Source organism: Lampris incognitus, chromosome 13, assembly GCF_029633865.1.
Source record: "Lampris incognitus isolate fLamInc1 chromosome 13, fLamInc1.hap2, whole genome shotgun sequence".
In the NCBI taxonomy this organism is placed as follows: domain Eukaryota; kingdom Metazoa; phylum Chordata; class Actinopteri; order Lampriformes; family Lampridae; genus Lampris; species Lampris incognitus.
The window spans coordinates 13,039,033-13,055,369 of record NC_079223.1 but is presented as its reverse complement, the minus strand read 5'-3'; the positions used below and the strand labels follow the sequence as shown (position 1 = coordinate 13,055,369).

Sequence of the window (16,337 nt, the reverse complement as noted above, 5' to 3'; positions counted from 1 at the left end):
TTTAACAAAACTAGTTCAAGAAAAAGCTGTGACGCCACATCTCGACAGTTTACCAAGTATGAAGAAATGTTGCTTACGTCTTGGGACCACTAAAAGAGATTTTGGTGATCATTTATTCTCATTCCATTTTAGCTTAGAGAGAAAAAACTATCTTAAAACTTCGGAGTCTTAGTGCACACGGTTAAAAGTGTTGACAGGATTATGGACACAGAGGAGTGTTGTTACAGGGTCTAGTTAGATCGATGCCGTCGGCAATCTACTTGTTTGTTATCTTATGCACGGCCCCGGATGTAGGGAGTTGTCACATGCTTCTTCAGATCACACTTGGCACGTGTCTTTCATTTATTCATGCATTCAGTAGACAAACATATTAGCTGAGTGGGCAGGCTGTGTCAAGATCGGACTCGAATAGCTCTGAAGCTGAGTCAACAAGCAACCTAACAGGAGCGCATCACTCACTAACAATTAGCATGGCGGCTAACATTCCACCCCCCTCACCAATGAGTTTCATGAGCGACTGCAGCACCAACTGGGTCATATTCCGGGCCAACTGCAAAGAATTTACTGCGTGAGGCCATGTGTGACAGTGTGACAGTGACGACCCTTGGAAGGCCAGAGTACACTGGAGGAATACGCCCACAGAAAACATGGACAGCAGCCTGGTACAACGCCTCGTCTCACTGGCTGAAAACCTCGATTCCAGTGACAAACAAACTCCTTGTGGTAGGGGTCACTGAGAGACTGCATCACAGGGAGCAGCTTGCCAAGTTTTTCTACGAGCGATCACCCGGGACCTGTTGGGAGTTGGAGGTAGGGGAAACTGTCCTAATGAAGCCCCTGCCTGGCGATCACACTGGTCTCTGGAAGGTCGGGACCTGCCTCCACAAGGCTCCACAAGGCACCGACATCTTACCTGGTGGATGTCGACGGCTCACTCTATCGACACAACAGGCTTGACCTCAGAGTGGCAGAGCCAACTCCTACCTGGCCCTGTGAGGAGAATGAGCCAGAGCCTACACATGTTCCAGAGAATAGTGCTGCAAAGGCTCCCCCAATTGTGGCTGAGCCAAGCCCTGTCAGGCTCACACCAAGGGCCTCCCCCAGTTCAGTTGGAGATGGACCCTCAGAGGGACACAGATATACAAGGGCCGGATGGCTGTCTAAGCCACCTGAGAGACTCCATTTATGTAATATGGACTGTGTATGGCTGATGCCATTAAGAAGAAGAAAAAAAATGAAGGAAGCGAACCAAAAGGAATGCGGAATAACAGTAGTTAACAGCGACTGTTGTGATGTTTTGATACAGGAAAAGATTTATTTTACTCACAAGTTATATTGTGACACGTTGCACTATGTACTTGCACTATAATCTAATGTGTTGGTGTTTACTTTGGAAAAGGAGGATATTACGGGGTCTAGTTAGATCGATGCCATCGGCAATCTACTTGTTTGTTGTTTTAGGCATGACCCCGGATGAAGGGAGTTGTCACATGCTTCTTCAGATCACACGTCCTGAACTTGGCACACGTCTGTCATTATTCATGCGTTCAGTATATCCTCGACAAACAAGTGTGTTTAGTTGCTTCAAATTCCCATCACGAGCTCCCAACCACAGCCAGTCCCGTTCCCTGGAGCGTATGATGTCACAGCTTACCTGGAGCAGGTGGCAAAAGCGGTGGTGAAGGGTGTGATGAGGCCGGACAGGAAGCTGAAGGGATTCTTGCGGGTGAAACCAAAGTAGATGAGGGGCAGGATGATGCCGCCGTGGATTATGTGACCCAGGATGGAGGCGAAAATGTACTTTCCCAGACTGGTGACCAAAAGAACGACGTCCTCCATCTCGACGATCTTACTGCCCACCAGGAACATGATGCCAAAGGGGACATACCTGATGAGCAGAGGGGGTCAGGATCTCATCATCACAGGGAGATATGGATATTAGAAACAAGTCAGACTGATATCACAAATATTACACTGACAGATCAGCTACAACGGTTCACGGGTGGGACATGGGCAGATTTTGCTGTCACCGACTGACCACAGGTGGCGCTAGTGCAGCAACCAGGACACATACCCACATCTAACTTTCCGCCCACAGACATGGCCAATTGTGTTTGTAGGGACACCCGACCAAGCCGGCGGTAACACAGGGATTCGAACCAGCAATCCCCGTGTTGATAATATTGGGCTATACAAATAAAATTGACTTGACTTAACAGGCAACGGAATAGACCGCTACGCTACCCAGATGCCCCCGAGGCCGTCTTTCTATTGTTGAAGGTAGTCTGAGTAGGCTTGGAGATGAGATGCACTGTTGAACCAGTTTGTGTACTTGTAACGTCTTTCAAGCTGGCACTTAGAGGAGTTCATTTGATGGAGTTCAGGAGTACACCAGGGAGCTGCGTGTGTGACTGAGACTATTTGGGTTTTGATGGGGGCCAGCTAATCGAGACAGGAGGAGAGTGTGTCATTATAGTAACTGACAAGATCGAAGGGATTATCAGACAGCAGGGGAGGGGAGGCAGCCTTTTTACTGGCAAGAGAGGCCGAAAGAGCAGCGGGGGAGATAGATTTGAGATTTCTGAAGGGTATTTTGCATTTGACTTTTGGGATGGGGATAGGGATGCCAGTGTCCATGGTGACTGCCAGGAGGTCAGAGATGTGGAGGTTGAGGCTGGAGAGTTGCTGTATTGTGAGACCAGCGGAGTGGACCAAATCCAGGATGCGACCAGGCTGTTTCATTAGAGGGGGGCTGTGGAGAACCGGAAACCAAGCCGCCTTCGGTGATTTTTTTTCATAGAGTACACCCGCACTAACGCGGATAAATATGAAATTGCCGTTGTCATGGTGAAAAATGTAGAACGTTTTTCTTCCCAACTAGTGATTTCTGATCGTTTTTGAAAAGTTCCCCGCCCACACTGAAACGCTGAAACAATCGAAGAACAATCTCTTCTACTGAGCACGTGCGCTTCACTTGAGCCGGCAGATTTACGCCGATCACAAGACAGTCATACAGCCGTTTGCATTTGTCTAAAACGCCAGCTTAGTGTCGATGGAAGGCCAACACCGAGATAAAAAGATGCCGTTTTGAAATTTATCCATGTTGGTGCGCACGTACTTATAGACACACATAGCAGTTACACCAGTGTGTCAGAAAGTAGGGAAATATATCAATACTATGCCTTTTTCTCACAGTCTGCTAAACTTTTCAGTACTTTCCATTTATAATGTAGTTTTGGATCTTTGAAAAATAAACCTTTGAATCTTGAATCTAGTCCAAACCACCAGCGCAAAAAGCCACAGGAGTGCAGGTAGTAATCTGAGCTGCTCTCAATGACAGACTGTATTTAATTCATATGACGCAGAACAGACCCATCTTGTTTCATTGTTCTTAGGTGCCAAAAAACATTTGGACTGTAAACGGTTGAGGAGGGAGACACACACACACACACACACACACAGAAAGACAAAGACAGACAAACAAACACATAGACACAGAAAGACAGACATACACAGGCAGACAGACAGATGCACATACAGACAGATAGATAGACAGACAGACAGACAGACAGATGCACATACAGACAGATAGATAGACAGACAGACAGACAGACAGATGCACATACAGACAGATAGAGACAGACAGGCCCACAGACAGACAGACAGACAGACAGACAGACAGACAGACAGACAGACAGACAGACAGACAGACAGACAGACAGACAGACAGACAGACAGACAGACAGACAGACAGACAGACAGATAGATAGATAGATAGATAGATAGATAGATAGATAGATAGATAGATAGATAGATAGATAGATAGATAGATAGATAGATAGATAGATAGATAGATAGATAGATAGATAGATAGATAGACAGACAGACAGACAGACAGACAGACAGACAGACAGACAGACAGACAGACAGACAGACAGACAGACAGACAGACAGACAGACAGACAGACAGACAGACAGACAGACAGACAGACAGACAGACAGACAGACAGACAGACAGACAGACAGACAGACAGACAGACAGACAGACAGACAGACAGACAGACAGACAGACAGACAGACAGACAGACAGACAGACAGACAGACAGACAGACAGACAGATAGATAGATAGATAGATAGATAGATAGATAGATAGATAGATAGATAGATAGATAGATAGATAGATAGATAGATAGATAGATAGATAGATAGATAGACAGATAGACAGATAGATAGATAGACAGACGTAATTGCACCTTGAACGTTGACGCTTGTGTCCTGTCAGCTGTTAAACACTTTTTGGACTTTTTACTCACAACAGATGAGATGATGGAAAAAGAGGGGTAGGATAAATAAGCGTTTCCTGTGTCCTGCTCTTTTTCTAACTTCTTACTTATTTATCCATTTATTCATGTATTTGTTTGTGCACTCATTTAATTCCATATTACAAACTTGCTACGCATAACATTTACTCATCTGGCTTTTTATCCAAAGTGGCTTATGAAAGAGTCGTTGGTACCGGCTGTGACGTTCTTTCTTCCTGTCCATGTAAACAACTTCATCCCTTCAGAAACAGCAGTTGATTAATAAAGCCTGAACTATGACCCCAGACCCACGTCAGCAGCTTCCAAACTGAACCGAGTGTGTTTACCGGCTCCTCTCTTTAGTGGTCATATCACTCCAGTTTAATGGTTTAATATGTCACTTTGTCTTCTCTGGGATGGTCATGTGTTTTGTCTCTGGGTTGTTTACTGGCCCGTAGCCGTGGTTTCACACCCGCCGTCTCACCACATGATCCAGGAGACCAGCACCATGGTGGCCTCGTTGAAGGCGTTGAAGAAGCGTATGAGCTCCTCCCCCTCGTCTCCCAGCTTCCTCAGCGCCACGCCGAACACCATGGCGAACAAGACCAGGCCAAGGATGTTCATGCCATCTGTCTCTTTTCCTATGGGCACCTGGGGGGGGGGGCAAGAACCCCAAGACACAAAGAAGGAGAAGACGGAGAGAGAGAGAGAGAGAGAGAGGGAGAGAGAGAGAGAGAGCTATTATAGTGCCTTGAACTTTGAACTCATAACTGATAGTGAAGCGATAGAAGAGGGGTAAATCCAGTTCCTTTTCAGACTGGTTATATATTTATTCATTTATTCACTTATTTTATTTCCTGCTAAGAAGTTGTTGTATGATTTCTTTTAATCTTTTTTTATTTTGAATGGTCATTTGCTTTGTTTCTTGATTATTTTTTCCTCACATCTTTGAAACCGGTCGACCAGTATCAGTTGGGGAAAGCCCTCAAATCAGCGTCGGAGTTATGGGCGGGGCTTGGGGGGGGTCCAGGCCCGTCCAATAAGGCCACTGTACCCCCTCCGCTGAATTCTCCCCCTGACAAGTAAATAAAGCTGAAATACTTTCACAGCTATACGTAAAATTAACTCATACGATTCAATAATGGAAGACTTAACACTGTAATGCGAAATAAAGCACAAAACAGGGATAGTTTGCATTTAGGAAACCATTTCTTACTAAAAAGAACAACCCCCCTGCCTAGCCAATTAAAAACAACTTCCGTATAGTATGACCAGCCAATCAATTACATTACAAGGTTTATCGCCACATAGAGACGTCGGTCGGGCAGCATTAGTGTGGGCATTTTCTTGGCGGTAAACAAAGTTAAGACTTAGTGATGTGCAAAAAATTAGACTCCAGCTGTTCTACTGGTGATTTTGTTTTTTTTACATTTTGATATACTTTATTAGTCCTCGTGGGGAAATACCGCTCTGCATTTAACCCGTCCCAGCTGTGTAGCTATGAGCAGGGGGCAGCCGCCGTGCAGCGCCCGGGGACCAACTCCAGTCCGTCCCTCAGTCAGACAGGAGTAGTAACCCTAACATGTCTTTTTGACGGTGGGGGAAACCGGAGCACCCGGAGAAACCCCACCGCAGACACGGGGAGAACATGCACACTCCACACAGAGGACGACCTGGGATGACCCCTAAAGTTGGACGACCCCAGGGGTCGAACCCGGGACCTTCTTGCTGTGAGGTGACAGTGCTAACCACTGGGCCATCGTGCCGCCCAAGTGGTGAGTCCATGGATCCACTTCCTCACCTTTGGAAAGTGTCTCTCCTGCTCTCTACACCGTGCCATTTAAGAGCGGTGTTGCTTTTACTTCTGTAATTGTGGCTACGTTTCTGGATGAGTGTGCGTGTGGTTGTATAACTATGCATACCAGTTCTTGATGTGGCCTACAACTCGGGTTCTCAAAGTGGGGGCCGCCAGGAGGCGCTACGGGGTCCGGGAGAGGAAAATTAAAAAATGCAGTTAAAAAAAACGAATAATAAAAATACAAATAATAAGAATAATAAGGGAAAAATACTGAAAGAAAGAACCGTTGATGAATATTGTAAAGCACAAATGACAATGAATGTTTGGTTAATAAAAGAAAGAATATTGAATATAATACAACTGAGAAATTATCTAAAAGGTAAATTAAATTAATATTGCATTCATAAAAATAATGAAATATTAAGAAGCTGTATGTTTGATTTTTTTTATATTTGCCAGTTTAATTTAATTTTTTAAGCCATGTCGCCATAGGGGGGCCCCAGCCAGAGGCTACGACTATTAAGGGGTTCTTGGCATGGAAAAGTTTGGGAACCCCTGGCCTAAAAGATGTCGTTTATCCTTTACAGCGTGATCCTCCCACACGCTATGCTCCCCTGGTGAAACTCCTGACTGTCAGGTGAAAAGAAGCGGCTGGTGACTCCACATGTATCGGAGGAAGCATGTGGTAGTCTGCAGCCCTCCCCGGATCGCAGAGGGGGGGGGGGTGGAGCAGTGACCAGGATGACTCGGAAGAGTGGAGTAATTGGCCAAGTACAACTGGGAAGAAAGAGGGGGAACCCCCCCCCCAAAACAAAACACAACCTCTGGTTTTGTGGACATAGTGCATGCGCACTGGTGCATATAAGTGACAGTATGTATATGTACGCCTCTCTGTCGTAATTTCTTTCTTTCATGAAACATGATCATGTCACTTATGGACTTAATAAAAGCCATGCAAAGTGAACAAAATGCCCCCTTTCAAAGTTGACTGCCTGTCCGGTCCTTATGCTCTGGCACCCACCCTGCCTCCAATGCCTCTGTCCCTACATACATTGCAGAGATTAGCTTTAATTTCAATAACTTTGCTTTAAAGCATAGCTAACCCTTCACTTTGGAATAAAGGATGATCCACTTTTAACAGTTGTGCATCAATGCAGGATGTCTCTCCACACCAGACACGGAGTTCATAGTTCATCTGAGTTTTGATATACGTATCTACTACTACTACTACTTTCGGCTGTTCCCGTTAGGGGTCGCCACAGAGGATTCCGTTTCCCCCTGTCTTCTGCGTCTTCCTCTATCACACCAGCCACCGGCATGTCCTCCCTCACCACATCCATAAACCTCCTCTTTGGCCTTCCTCTTATCCTCTTCCCTGGCACCTCCATATTCAGCATCCTTCTCCCAATATACCCAGCATCTCTCCTCCACACATGTCCAAGCCATCTCAGTCTCACCTCTCTTGCTTTGTCTCCAAACTGTCCAACCTGAGCTGACCCTCTAATACAGTGTTTCTGACCCCCTATCCTGCATATTTTCTTTGCAACCCTGAATAGGTACCTGTTTGTAGTTATTCACCCAATCAGCAATGACATTTGTCAGATGTTGCACACCTTGCATAATTAAGTGCTGCAAGATGATTGGTCGAGTAAGTACAAGCAGGGCTACCTATGCAGGGTTACAATGAAAATCTGCAGGATAGGGGGTCCTTGAGGACTGGGTTGAGAAACACTGCTCTGAAATAATCATTCCTACTCCTGTCCTTCTTCGTCACTCCCAGTGAAAATCTTAGCATCTTCAACTCTGCCACCTCCAGCTCCACCTCCTGTCTTTTCGTCTGTGCCACTGTCTCCAAACCATATAACATAGCTGGTCTCACAACCATCTTTTAACCCTTCCCTTTAACTCTTGCTGGTACCCTTCTGTCACAAATCACTCCCGACACTCTTCTCCACCCACTCCACCCTGCCTGCACTCTCTTCTTCACCTCTCTTCCTGACTCACTGTTACGTTGGACAGTTGACCCCAAGTATTTAAACTCATACACCTTCGTCACCTCCACTCCTTGCATCCTCACCATTCCACTGTCCTCCCTCTCATTCACACATAGGTATTCCGGCCTGCTCCTACTGACTTTCATTCCTCTTCTCTCCAGTGCATACCTCCACCTCTCCAGGCTCTCCTCCACCTGCAATCTACTCTCGCTACAGATCACAATGTCATCTGCGAATGTCATCGTCCATGGAGACTCCTGCCTGATCTTCTCCGTCAACCTGTCCATCACCATTGCAAACAAGAAAGGGCTCAGAGTTTTGATATATATCCATCCATTATCCAAACCGTTTATCCTGCTCTCAGGGTCACGGGGATGCTTTAGCCTATCCCAGCAGTCATTGGGCGACAGGTGTGGAGACACCCTGGACAGACTGCCAGGCCATCACAGGGCCGAAACACACACACATTCACACCTCGAGACAATTTAGTACGGCCGATTCACCTGACCTACATGTCTTCGGACTGTGGGAGGAAACCTGAGCACCCAGAGGAAACCCACGCAGACGCGGGGAGAACATGCAAACTCCACACAGAGGACGACCCATGACGACCCCCCCAAGGTCGGACTACCCCTAACCCAGGACCTTCTTGCTGTGAGGCGACCGTGCTGACCACTGCGCCATTGTGCCACCCATTTCATACATTAAGAAAGATAAATCCATTAGAACAACTAAACAAGTTGACCCCATTTTCAACTTATATATGTGTGTGTGTGAGACCACTGTCCTTCATATTGGAGTGTCTTCTCTGTGGAAATAAAACCATGGGTCTTCATGTGACTGTGGCTAATCTGTGCCATGGCAAAGACTCCCCGGCACAAAGTTCAGGAACATGTTTTACTTCAGCACGTCTGTTTATAGAGAGTGGAGAAGGAGGTGTTTGGACGGATGGAGTTGGGGCAAGGGGGTGGGAGTGGAGGTGGACATGGTGATGGGAAACAGCAGGGACGGGGACAGTCCGTGGCTGAAAACCTTTCCCATTGTCCTTGGTGATCCCAAAGCTCGGGTAGCCTCATTCCCTGGCAGTAGGTCACGCTCCAGATGACCCACCCATACACAAATGCCCTCCACCAGTGCCAAGAATTTATAACCCCCAACCTCCCCATCCCCCATTCCCCACCCCCGGCAACTGTTCCCTTATTCTGGGTCAGTCGGAACAAAATGAGGCCATTGTCATTACTGAAGAATTTGTAGGACCGCTGGGGTCTAATTTAGAATGAAATGGAAAAAGAAAAAAAAAAAGATAATAATGTAAAAAAAAAACATGGTATTGGTAAATTACTGCCCTGCTTATCAGCTGTATAGTTTAATCCTTAGACATCTCCATTTCTCTGTGTCTTTATCTTCAATATATATATATATATATCTCCAGAATTGTTTCGCAATTACTTATATGGTGCAACTACTTATAGTTTCCATATGACTTATGGATCATATGGAAAATATCAGAAAAATTATAGGGTCTTTTACATTTATTTTACCTTTACTTTTTTTTATATATATATACTCTATTGATCCCTGTAGGGAAATTCCTCTCTCCATTTAACCCATCCTAGCTGTGTAGCTAGGAGCAGTGGGCAGCCACTGTGCAGCACCCGGAGACCGACTCCAGTCCGTCTTGCCCTGCCTCGGTCAAGGGCACAGACAGGAGTACTAACCCTAACATGCATGTCAACATATATCACAATATACAACTGCTTACATATGTAAAAATACCATGTTTAAGAATCCAACTGAGGTTCACCACATTGAACTGTCTGGTAATGTAAAGTACAATATCAAACCAAAACTAGTTTTCAAATAAAACACACTCAAATATTTCAAACCTCGTTTTGTGACAACTTTTAGTAATAGATTGTTGTTATCATTAACTTAGACAACAAACCTGTGTGCCACAATATAACAACATCCACATTTCATCCCAATACAATATTATTGAAAGACAATAACCCATAACGTTGATTATCGCCCAGCCTTATATTTCATAGTTTCACTTATTTTGCCATAACTTATGTATTGATTACATATCTTCTGCATTGGTTGGCTGTAACTAGTGTATTAACTTAGTGTTTTATTGGGTGGTTATTGTAATTCTAATACTGCTCGTCCAGTCTATCGCAGGCCTACTAGGTCCTGAAACAGGGTTCCCTCCTCTGATGACCCTCCTGAAGTTTCTCCCAATTTTTATTTCCCATTAGGTTTTTTATTTTCTCATTAGAATCGAGGGTCTAAGGATAAGAGCTGTCGCACACTGCACAGAGTATAAAGTGATCATACACGTGTTCGGGGCTGAATTTTAATTCAGGGCCGTACAGTGTTGTAGGACTCCAGTCTGATTTTCAGGACTCGTGACTTGACTTGAACTTGAGCACTGATGACTCAGACTCAGACTCGAACACTGGGGACCCGACACTTGACTCGGACTCGAGGTTTAGTGACTCGACTACAACACTGGTGTGTGTGTACATGCTTGCGAGTGCATTTGTTTGGCTATTGTGTCACAAAGTAAATAAACTCCCTTGGAAATGGTGCCAGCTGTGTCATTTTTGTTTCATGTAGACCTTTTTTATTTGTATGTTAGCTTTTTTACGGTGCCAGAGTGAAGCACTGAAGCCCATCTTGGAACTCGACTCAGACTCAACCTTGATGACTCAGACTCGGGTAATGGGGACTCGACTCGGACTCTTCTTTGGGGACTCGGACTCGAACACTGGGGACTCGAGACTCAACTCGGACTCAAGGTTTAATGACTCGACTACAACACAGGGGCCGTACAAATATATTTAACTTGACCATCGGTCTCTTTCTGTCATTCACATCCATCATCTCTCTTCTTATTCTTTCGCTCTTTTTCCTTGCTCACATAAATCATATGCTAATCCCCAGTCTGCCCATATATCCATACATCCAAACACAGCAGGACAGAAGCTGAGATAGTCTCTAGAAATGGACAACCAAGTCTGTGCCAGACTGGTTAGCCAGTGTCCTTGTCTCTATTTACATCAAACAGCTCGTCTTCCCTTCAAACACAAAACCAAACAAGCAACCAGCCTAGGGTTGTCCCGAATACTATTTTTGGGCTCCTAAGCTTCGGTAGTACTCAACAGCAAATACTCAGAGCTTCGGGGTGGGGGTGGGTGGGTTGGGAAGGAGGGCACGGTGGTGTAACACATGTCTTTCGGGTTTAATTGAATACATCAACTGTTAAGGATTCAGTTAATCTATAGTATTGTTGTTTTTATTGTTATTTGTTGATAAAACATTTTCCCAAAGGTTTGGTGTATTTTATGCATGTTTGTAATCCAATACGAGGTCCTGCCCATGCACTTTTTGTGACATAACAGCTTGTGACATTTTTTTCTTCATCCATCCATCCATCCATTATCCAAACCGCTTATGCTACAGAGGGTGGCGGGGATGCTGGAGCCTATCCCAGCAGTCATTGGGTGGCAGGCCGGGAGCCACCCTGGACAGGCCGCCAGGCCATTATAACAGGCTCCGAATCCGAGACAACAAGTGAACTAGAAGAGCAGAAACAGCATACTAGCGCTGACAAATTCAAGATTTGAGATTTACCTTTATAAGATTTATATTTACTTATAAATTCTTTATTGTCATTTCTCAGTACTCGCATACGCTGAAATTTGTCCTCTGCACTTAACCCTTCCAGCGCTGGCGTCCACTAGCAGTAGTGGGGGGGGGGGGGGCAACTCCAGTTCCACATTCTGTCAGCTATTAGCCTAATAAGTCTATAACGTTCTACAACCTGAACCCAACAAGGGTCAAACGCAGATAGAAAACATGCTTATTTCTGTTATAACAATACTTTTAATGAGATGGCCTTAACAAATTATTATTAGGCTTTTTTAGCCTAATAATTTGCCTTAGCCCCAGATCTACTACTTCGGCTGGGGTCGCCACAGCGGACCATCCGTTTCCATTTCTTCCTGTCTTCTGCATCTTCCTCTGTCACAACACCAGCCACCTGCATGTCTTCCCTCACTACATCCGTAAACCTCCTCTTTGGCCTTCCTCTTTCCCTCTTCCCTGGCAGCCTTAGCCTAGGGTGACCAGACGTCCCCAATTTCCGGGGACAGTCCCCGTTTTGGATGTCCTGTCCCCGGCTAAAGTTGTCCCCGGAAATGTCCCCGATTTCAGCATTTTATGTATGGTATACGTCTTGATGCGCGCAGACTAGAACACAGAACAACGGTGTGTTAATGTTTCAATATTAATAATAACAAAGAAACAATGTAGCCTCTCGCCCTTCGGCTACTGTTTGGAGGCGGAGCAAGCTACGCGAGACCAGATAGATAGACGTCGTCTCTACTAATCTCTATGCGCGAGACCAGTAGCTGGTGGTCGCACTGCTGCCGATGCACTGCTGTTGCTAGGCTACTATGAAGCTCGAGCGAGCAGAGAGCGCGCGGAAATCAAAAGAAGAGCTCTCGTCATTCGTGCCATGGCTTCTATATTGTCACTGATCCAAGGCTTGAGGATTTTCGGGGACCTCGTCCTGGCTGGATTTACTGCGTTATACGGTAAGTATGTGTGTGAAGAACTTTATTTTGTGTGGGACTGTGAGTTGGGCTAACCGTTAGCATACATGAACCATGACATCCCTCAGCTAACAGTTAACGTTAGTGCCAACATCCCTCATCCCCTCACCCTCGACATCCCTCAGCTAGTCAGTGTAGCACAAACAGTGTAACATAAGCTAGGAGTGGCCACACACTGGCACACAGTAAGAAAAGTTACATTGGAAATAGCGACTCAGAAGTAGGCTAACGTTACCGTAACGTTACCATTCGAGTAGAAAGACCGAAGAGCTTTTGTGAGTTTGTTGGCCAGGAGTACCACAACATATTAGGGCACAGCAACGTTCGCTGGCTGTCTATGCTCCCTGCACTAGAAAGAGTGCTGAAAATGTATGCACCGCTGAAATCCTTTTTTCTCTCTGAAGAGAAATGCCCTGTTGTCCTGCGAAGGATGTTTGAAGATCCGCTGACTGAGCTGTGGCTGGCCTTTGCCCGTGGAAACCTGACCATGTTCAGTGACACAATCAAGATGCTTGAAGGCCAGGGCCGCTGTGCTGTGGAGTCTGCTGCAATTCTGAGAAACCTAGAGGCAAAACTGACTGCACGACATGACGACAACTTCATCCCAGTTCTGGTCAGAGGACTCCTAAGGGAGCTTGAAGAAAATGGAGCAATGACGAGAGACACCTTTCTAACCACATCCCGGTCATTCTTCACCACCGCTGTCAACTACATATATGCTTGGGGAAAGCACGCAGACTCTCTCTCAGACTTAAACAGTCTACTTAAAAAAGACACCTCAGCGTGAGGAGATTGAGAAGGCAGCCACAAGACTGAAAGAAAAGTGCCCCAGTGTCCAGATCGATGAGGATACACTACTTGACGAGGTCTCTGCTCTGCATGAATTCTTGAAAGGGGGGGCAATTGAAGACTGGAGAAAAGATGAGACACCTCTCTTTCAGAGATGGAGCACAGTGTTCTCTAACTTTAAAGCAAACAAAATCCCACACACTAACCTGGCCAGATGTGTATCTGTTGTCCTGTGCCTACCTGGGAGTAATGCCCCAGTAGAGAGGGTGTTCTCCCTCATGAATGACATTTGGACAGACAGCAGAAACAGATTCACCGTTGAGACCATCAAGGCCATGCTAATAGTGAAGAACAACATCAACCTCCCTTGTCAGGAGATCATGGAGATGCAAGCCAGCAACAAAGCCATCCTGAAGAAGATACATTCTTCAGAGAAATATGCACATCATTAGGTAAGGGAGAGAGAGAAAGAGGGAGCGAGAGAGAGCGAGAGAGAGCGAGAGAGAGAGAGGGAGGGAGGCAGAAGGAGAAACATGACCTGATCCTTAATGCATTTCTATACAAAAGCTGTGAATATGTTCCTCTGATGAGGGGATTTTATCAGTGCTAATTATAGCATGTGGGCTATTTTTATTTTAATACAGTTGCATTATGTTGTTGTTTCGTCTTTCTGATGCTGTTACATGGTTAAATTAGTTAATGGTACATTTCAAATCCCTATTCTCTCAGTTTTGTGCTCGTGTTCTCTTCTAGTCTTATCCATTCCAGACTACCAGGACCACTGACTGGCTCTCCTGACAAGATAAGTGCAAGAGCAAACAGAAAAGACTATTGTGTATGTGTATAATACATGACCATATTGTGTGTGTGTTTTTTTAAAGAGGAACTGTCATGCTATACTATCTTAAGGCTATTTGGATTGAATGTTAAAATTATATGAGTAGGCTTTGTAAACATTGTCAATGTAACCCTGTCCTCGAAAATGTTCATTTTCCCACGCCAAAACCAGTCCGGATGATGTAATCTGGACTGGTTTTCTCGATGACTACAATGATGAGTAGAGATTCCAGTGAGGGTCCATAACTCAAAAACCTCAAATCCGATTTTCATTATTCTTTTTTAAAATATGAAACATAACATTGTAACGTTAGATTAAAATGCAGAAAACATACTGTAACGTGCATGGATAAGAGGACACGCTGGCCACTGGCTCGCAATTCTGACCCTTTAGTCGAGCGGTTAGCGATGCCTCCTGCGGTGCGGGCGACACGGGTTCGCTTCCCGGCCGCGGCACTTCCTGTGGTTGCGTTGTCCCCGGAATTCGCTACAATACATACATGGCTGAATATTCCTGTTTAAATCTGTATACAATGGTCAAAATAAATGAATCTGTAATTGTCCCGGTTTTTTTTATTTCATCATGACAACATTTGATTTTTTTAACCTCAAAACTGGAAATGTCCCCGGATTTGATTTGAGAAATCTGGTCCACCTTACCTTAGCCCCAGGTGTAGTGTTTCATTTTAACTATTCCGATCAGCTGGTATTATCGTGTATAACGTTACGACGGATAAAAGCAGCACGATAATGGCGACTGGAAAACAGACACGAGCTAAGCTAAGTTTGCTAGCTAGTAGTAGTAGTATAGTCTCGGTTTTTTACAGCGTATGAGAATAGCCCACTACTTACAGCATCCAGGTGACTTATCATGGTTGTTGTACCACCGTGGTAGGCCAGTTTCAGATTCGGCACACTGCCTTGCCGCGTCGCTCATTCAAGGCGTCGCCACACGGCTGAGGTCTTCCGCATTTTGCAACGCGCAAGCTGAACGGAAGCGTGACGTCACTACTGAGCGTGCGCGAGCTGTCAGGCGCCGCAGCTGAGACGGTACATAGTTACACATTTCAGCAGCGTAGTTAAGTATAACTACAGTGCAGGAATGGACTGAAAAATGTTATTTTGCCGTTCGCCTTTATTGATAGCCTACATTAAGCAAAAAAAAATAATACCCGAATCCCAAAACTGAAAGCGAATTGCCTACCCAACGAACGAATATCCGAATAGTCGGGTATTCGGGTCCAGGCTTAACCAGGTAGTTATAATAATAATAAATCAAAATTATGTAAACTACTAATAAGACACGTTAGCCCCTAGCTAACGGGTCTGACCCTTTAGCCGAGCGGTTAGTGATGTCGCCTTGTGGTGCAGCGCACCCCGTATCGAATCCCGCACCTGGCAAGAAATATAACTGGTTATAATTATATAGCGCTTTTCTAATACTCAAAGTCGCTTTACGGTAAACGGGGTGAAACAAGACAACAGATAACCATAGCACAAACATACAGGGATGGATGGGAAGGGGGGCTACGAGAGGGAGAAGGGGCAAGTCTCACCGACCTGTCTGTCTGTCTGTCTGTCTATCTGTCTGTCGGCCTGCAGACAGACAGGCCTGCCCAGATAGCTTGTTTTTTTTTCCCCACCCGCATTCCGGGAACTCTGCCTCTGATTGGCTAGTACTCGTTGCCTCCGTTGGTTAGGTTGGTTAAGGTTAGGGTTAGGGTGGGGTTAGGGATAGGGATAGGGTTAGCCAATCAGAGATAGAGTAGGGGCGGGCCTTCCCGGAATCCCGGTGGGAAAAATAATAACGCGCCCAGATACACGGAATGAAATAAAAATCTGGATCCTTCACTTGTATTTACCAAGTTCGTTTAAAGACGTTTTCTGTCAAATTATTTCAAACTACTTGAGAATTGTTTTCCCGTTTCGTCGTGTACGTAAAAAAAATTCTTTGATAATTTTTACATTTTACTTGAAGCAAGTTGTATTGAATTCAAA

General features: G+C 45.3%; 1 protein-coding gene across 1 annotated transcript in view; it reads right to left on the bottom strand.

Annotated features, from left to right (window-relative positions):
- The window catches only part of slc1a4 (solute carrier family 1 member 4), a 38,863-nt gene that overhangs the window by 6,265 nt on the left and 16,261 nt on the right, over window positions 1-16,337 (bottom strand). The window contains exons 4-5 of the mRNA XM_056291584.1: window positions 4,787-4,953; window positions 1,655-1,888 (exon numbers count right to left, since the gene is read on the bottom strand). Coding sequence (XP_056147559.1) covers window positions 1,655-1,888; window positions 4,787-4,953 — 401 coding nt within the window. The remainder of the gene's footprint in view (window positions 1-1,654; window positions 1,889-4,786; window positions 4,954-16,337) is intronic.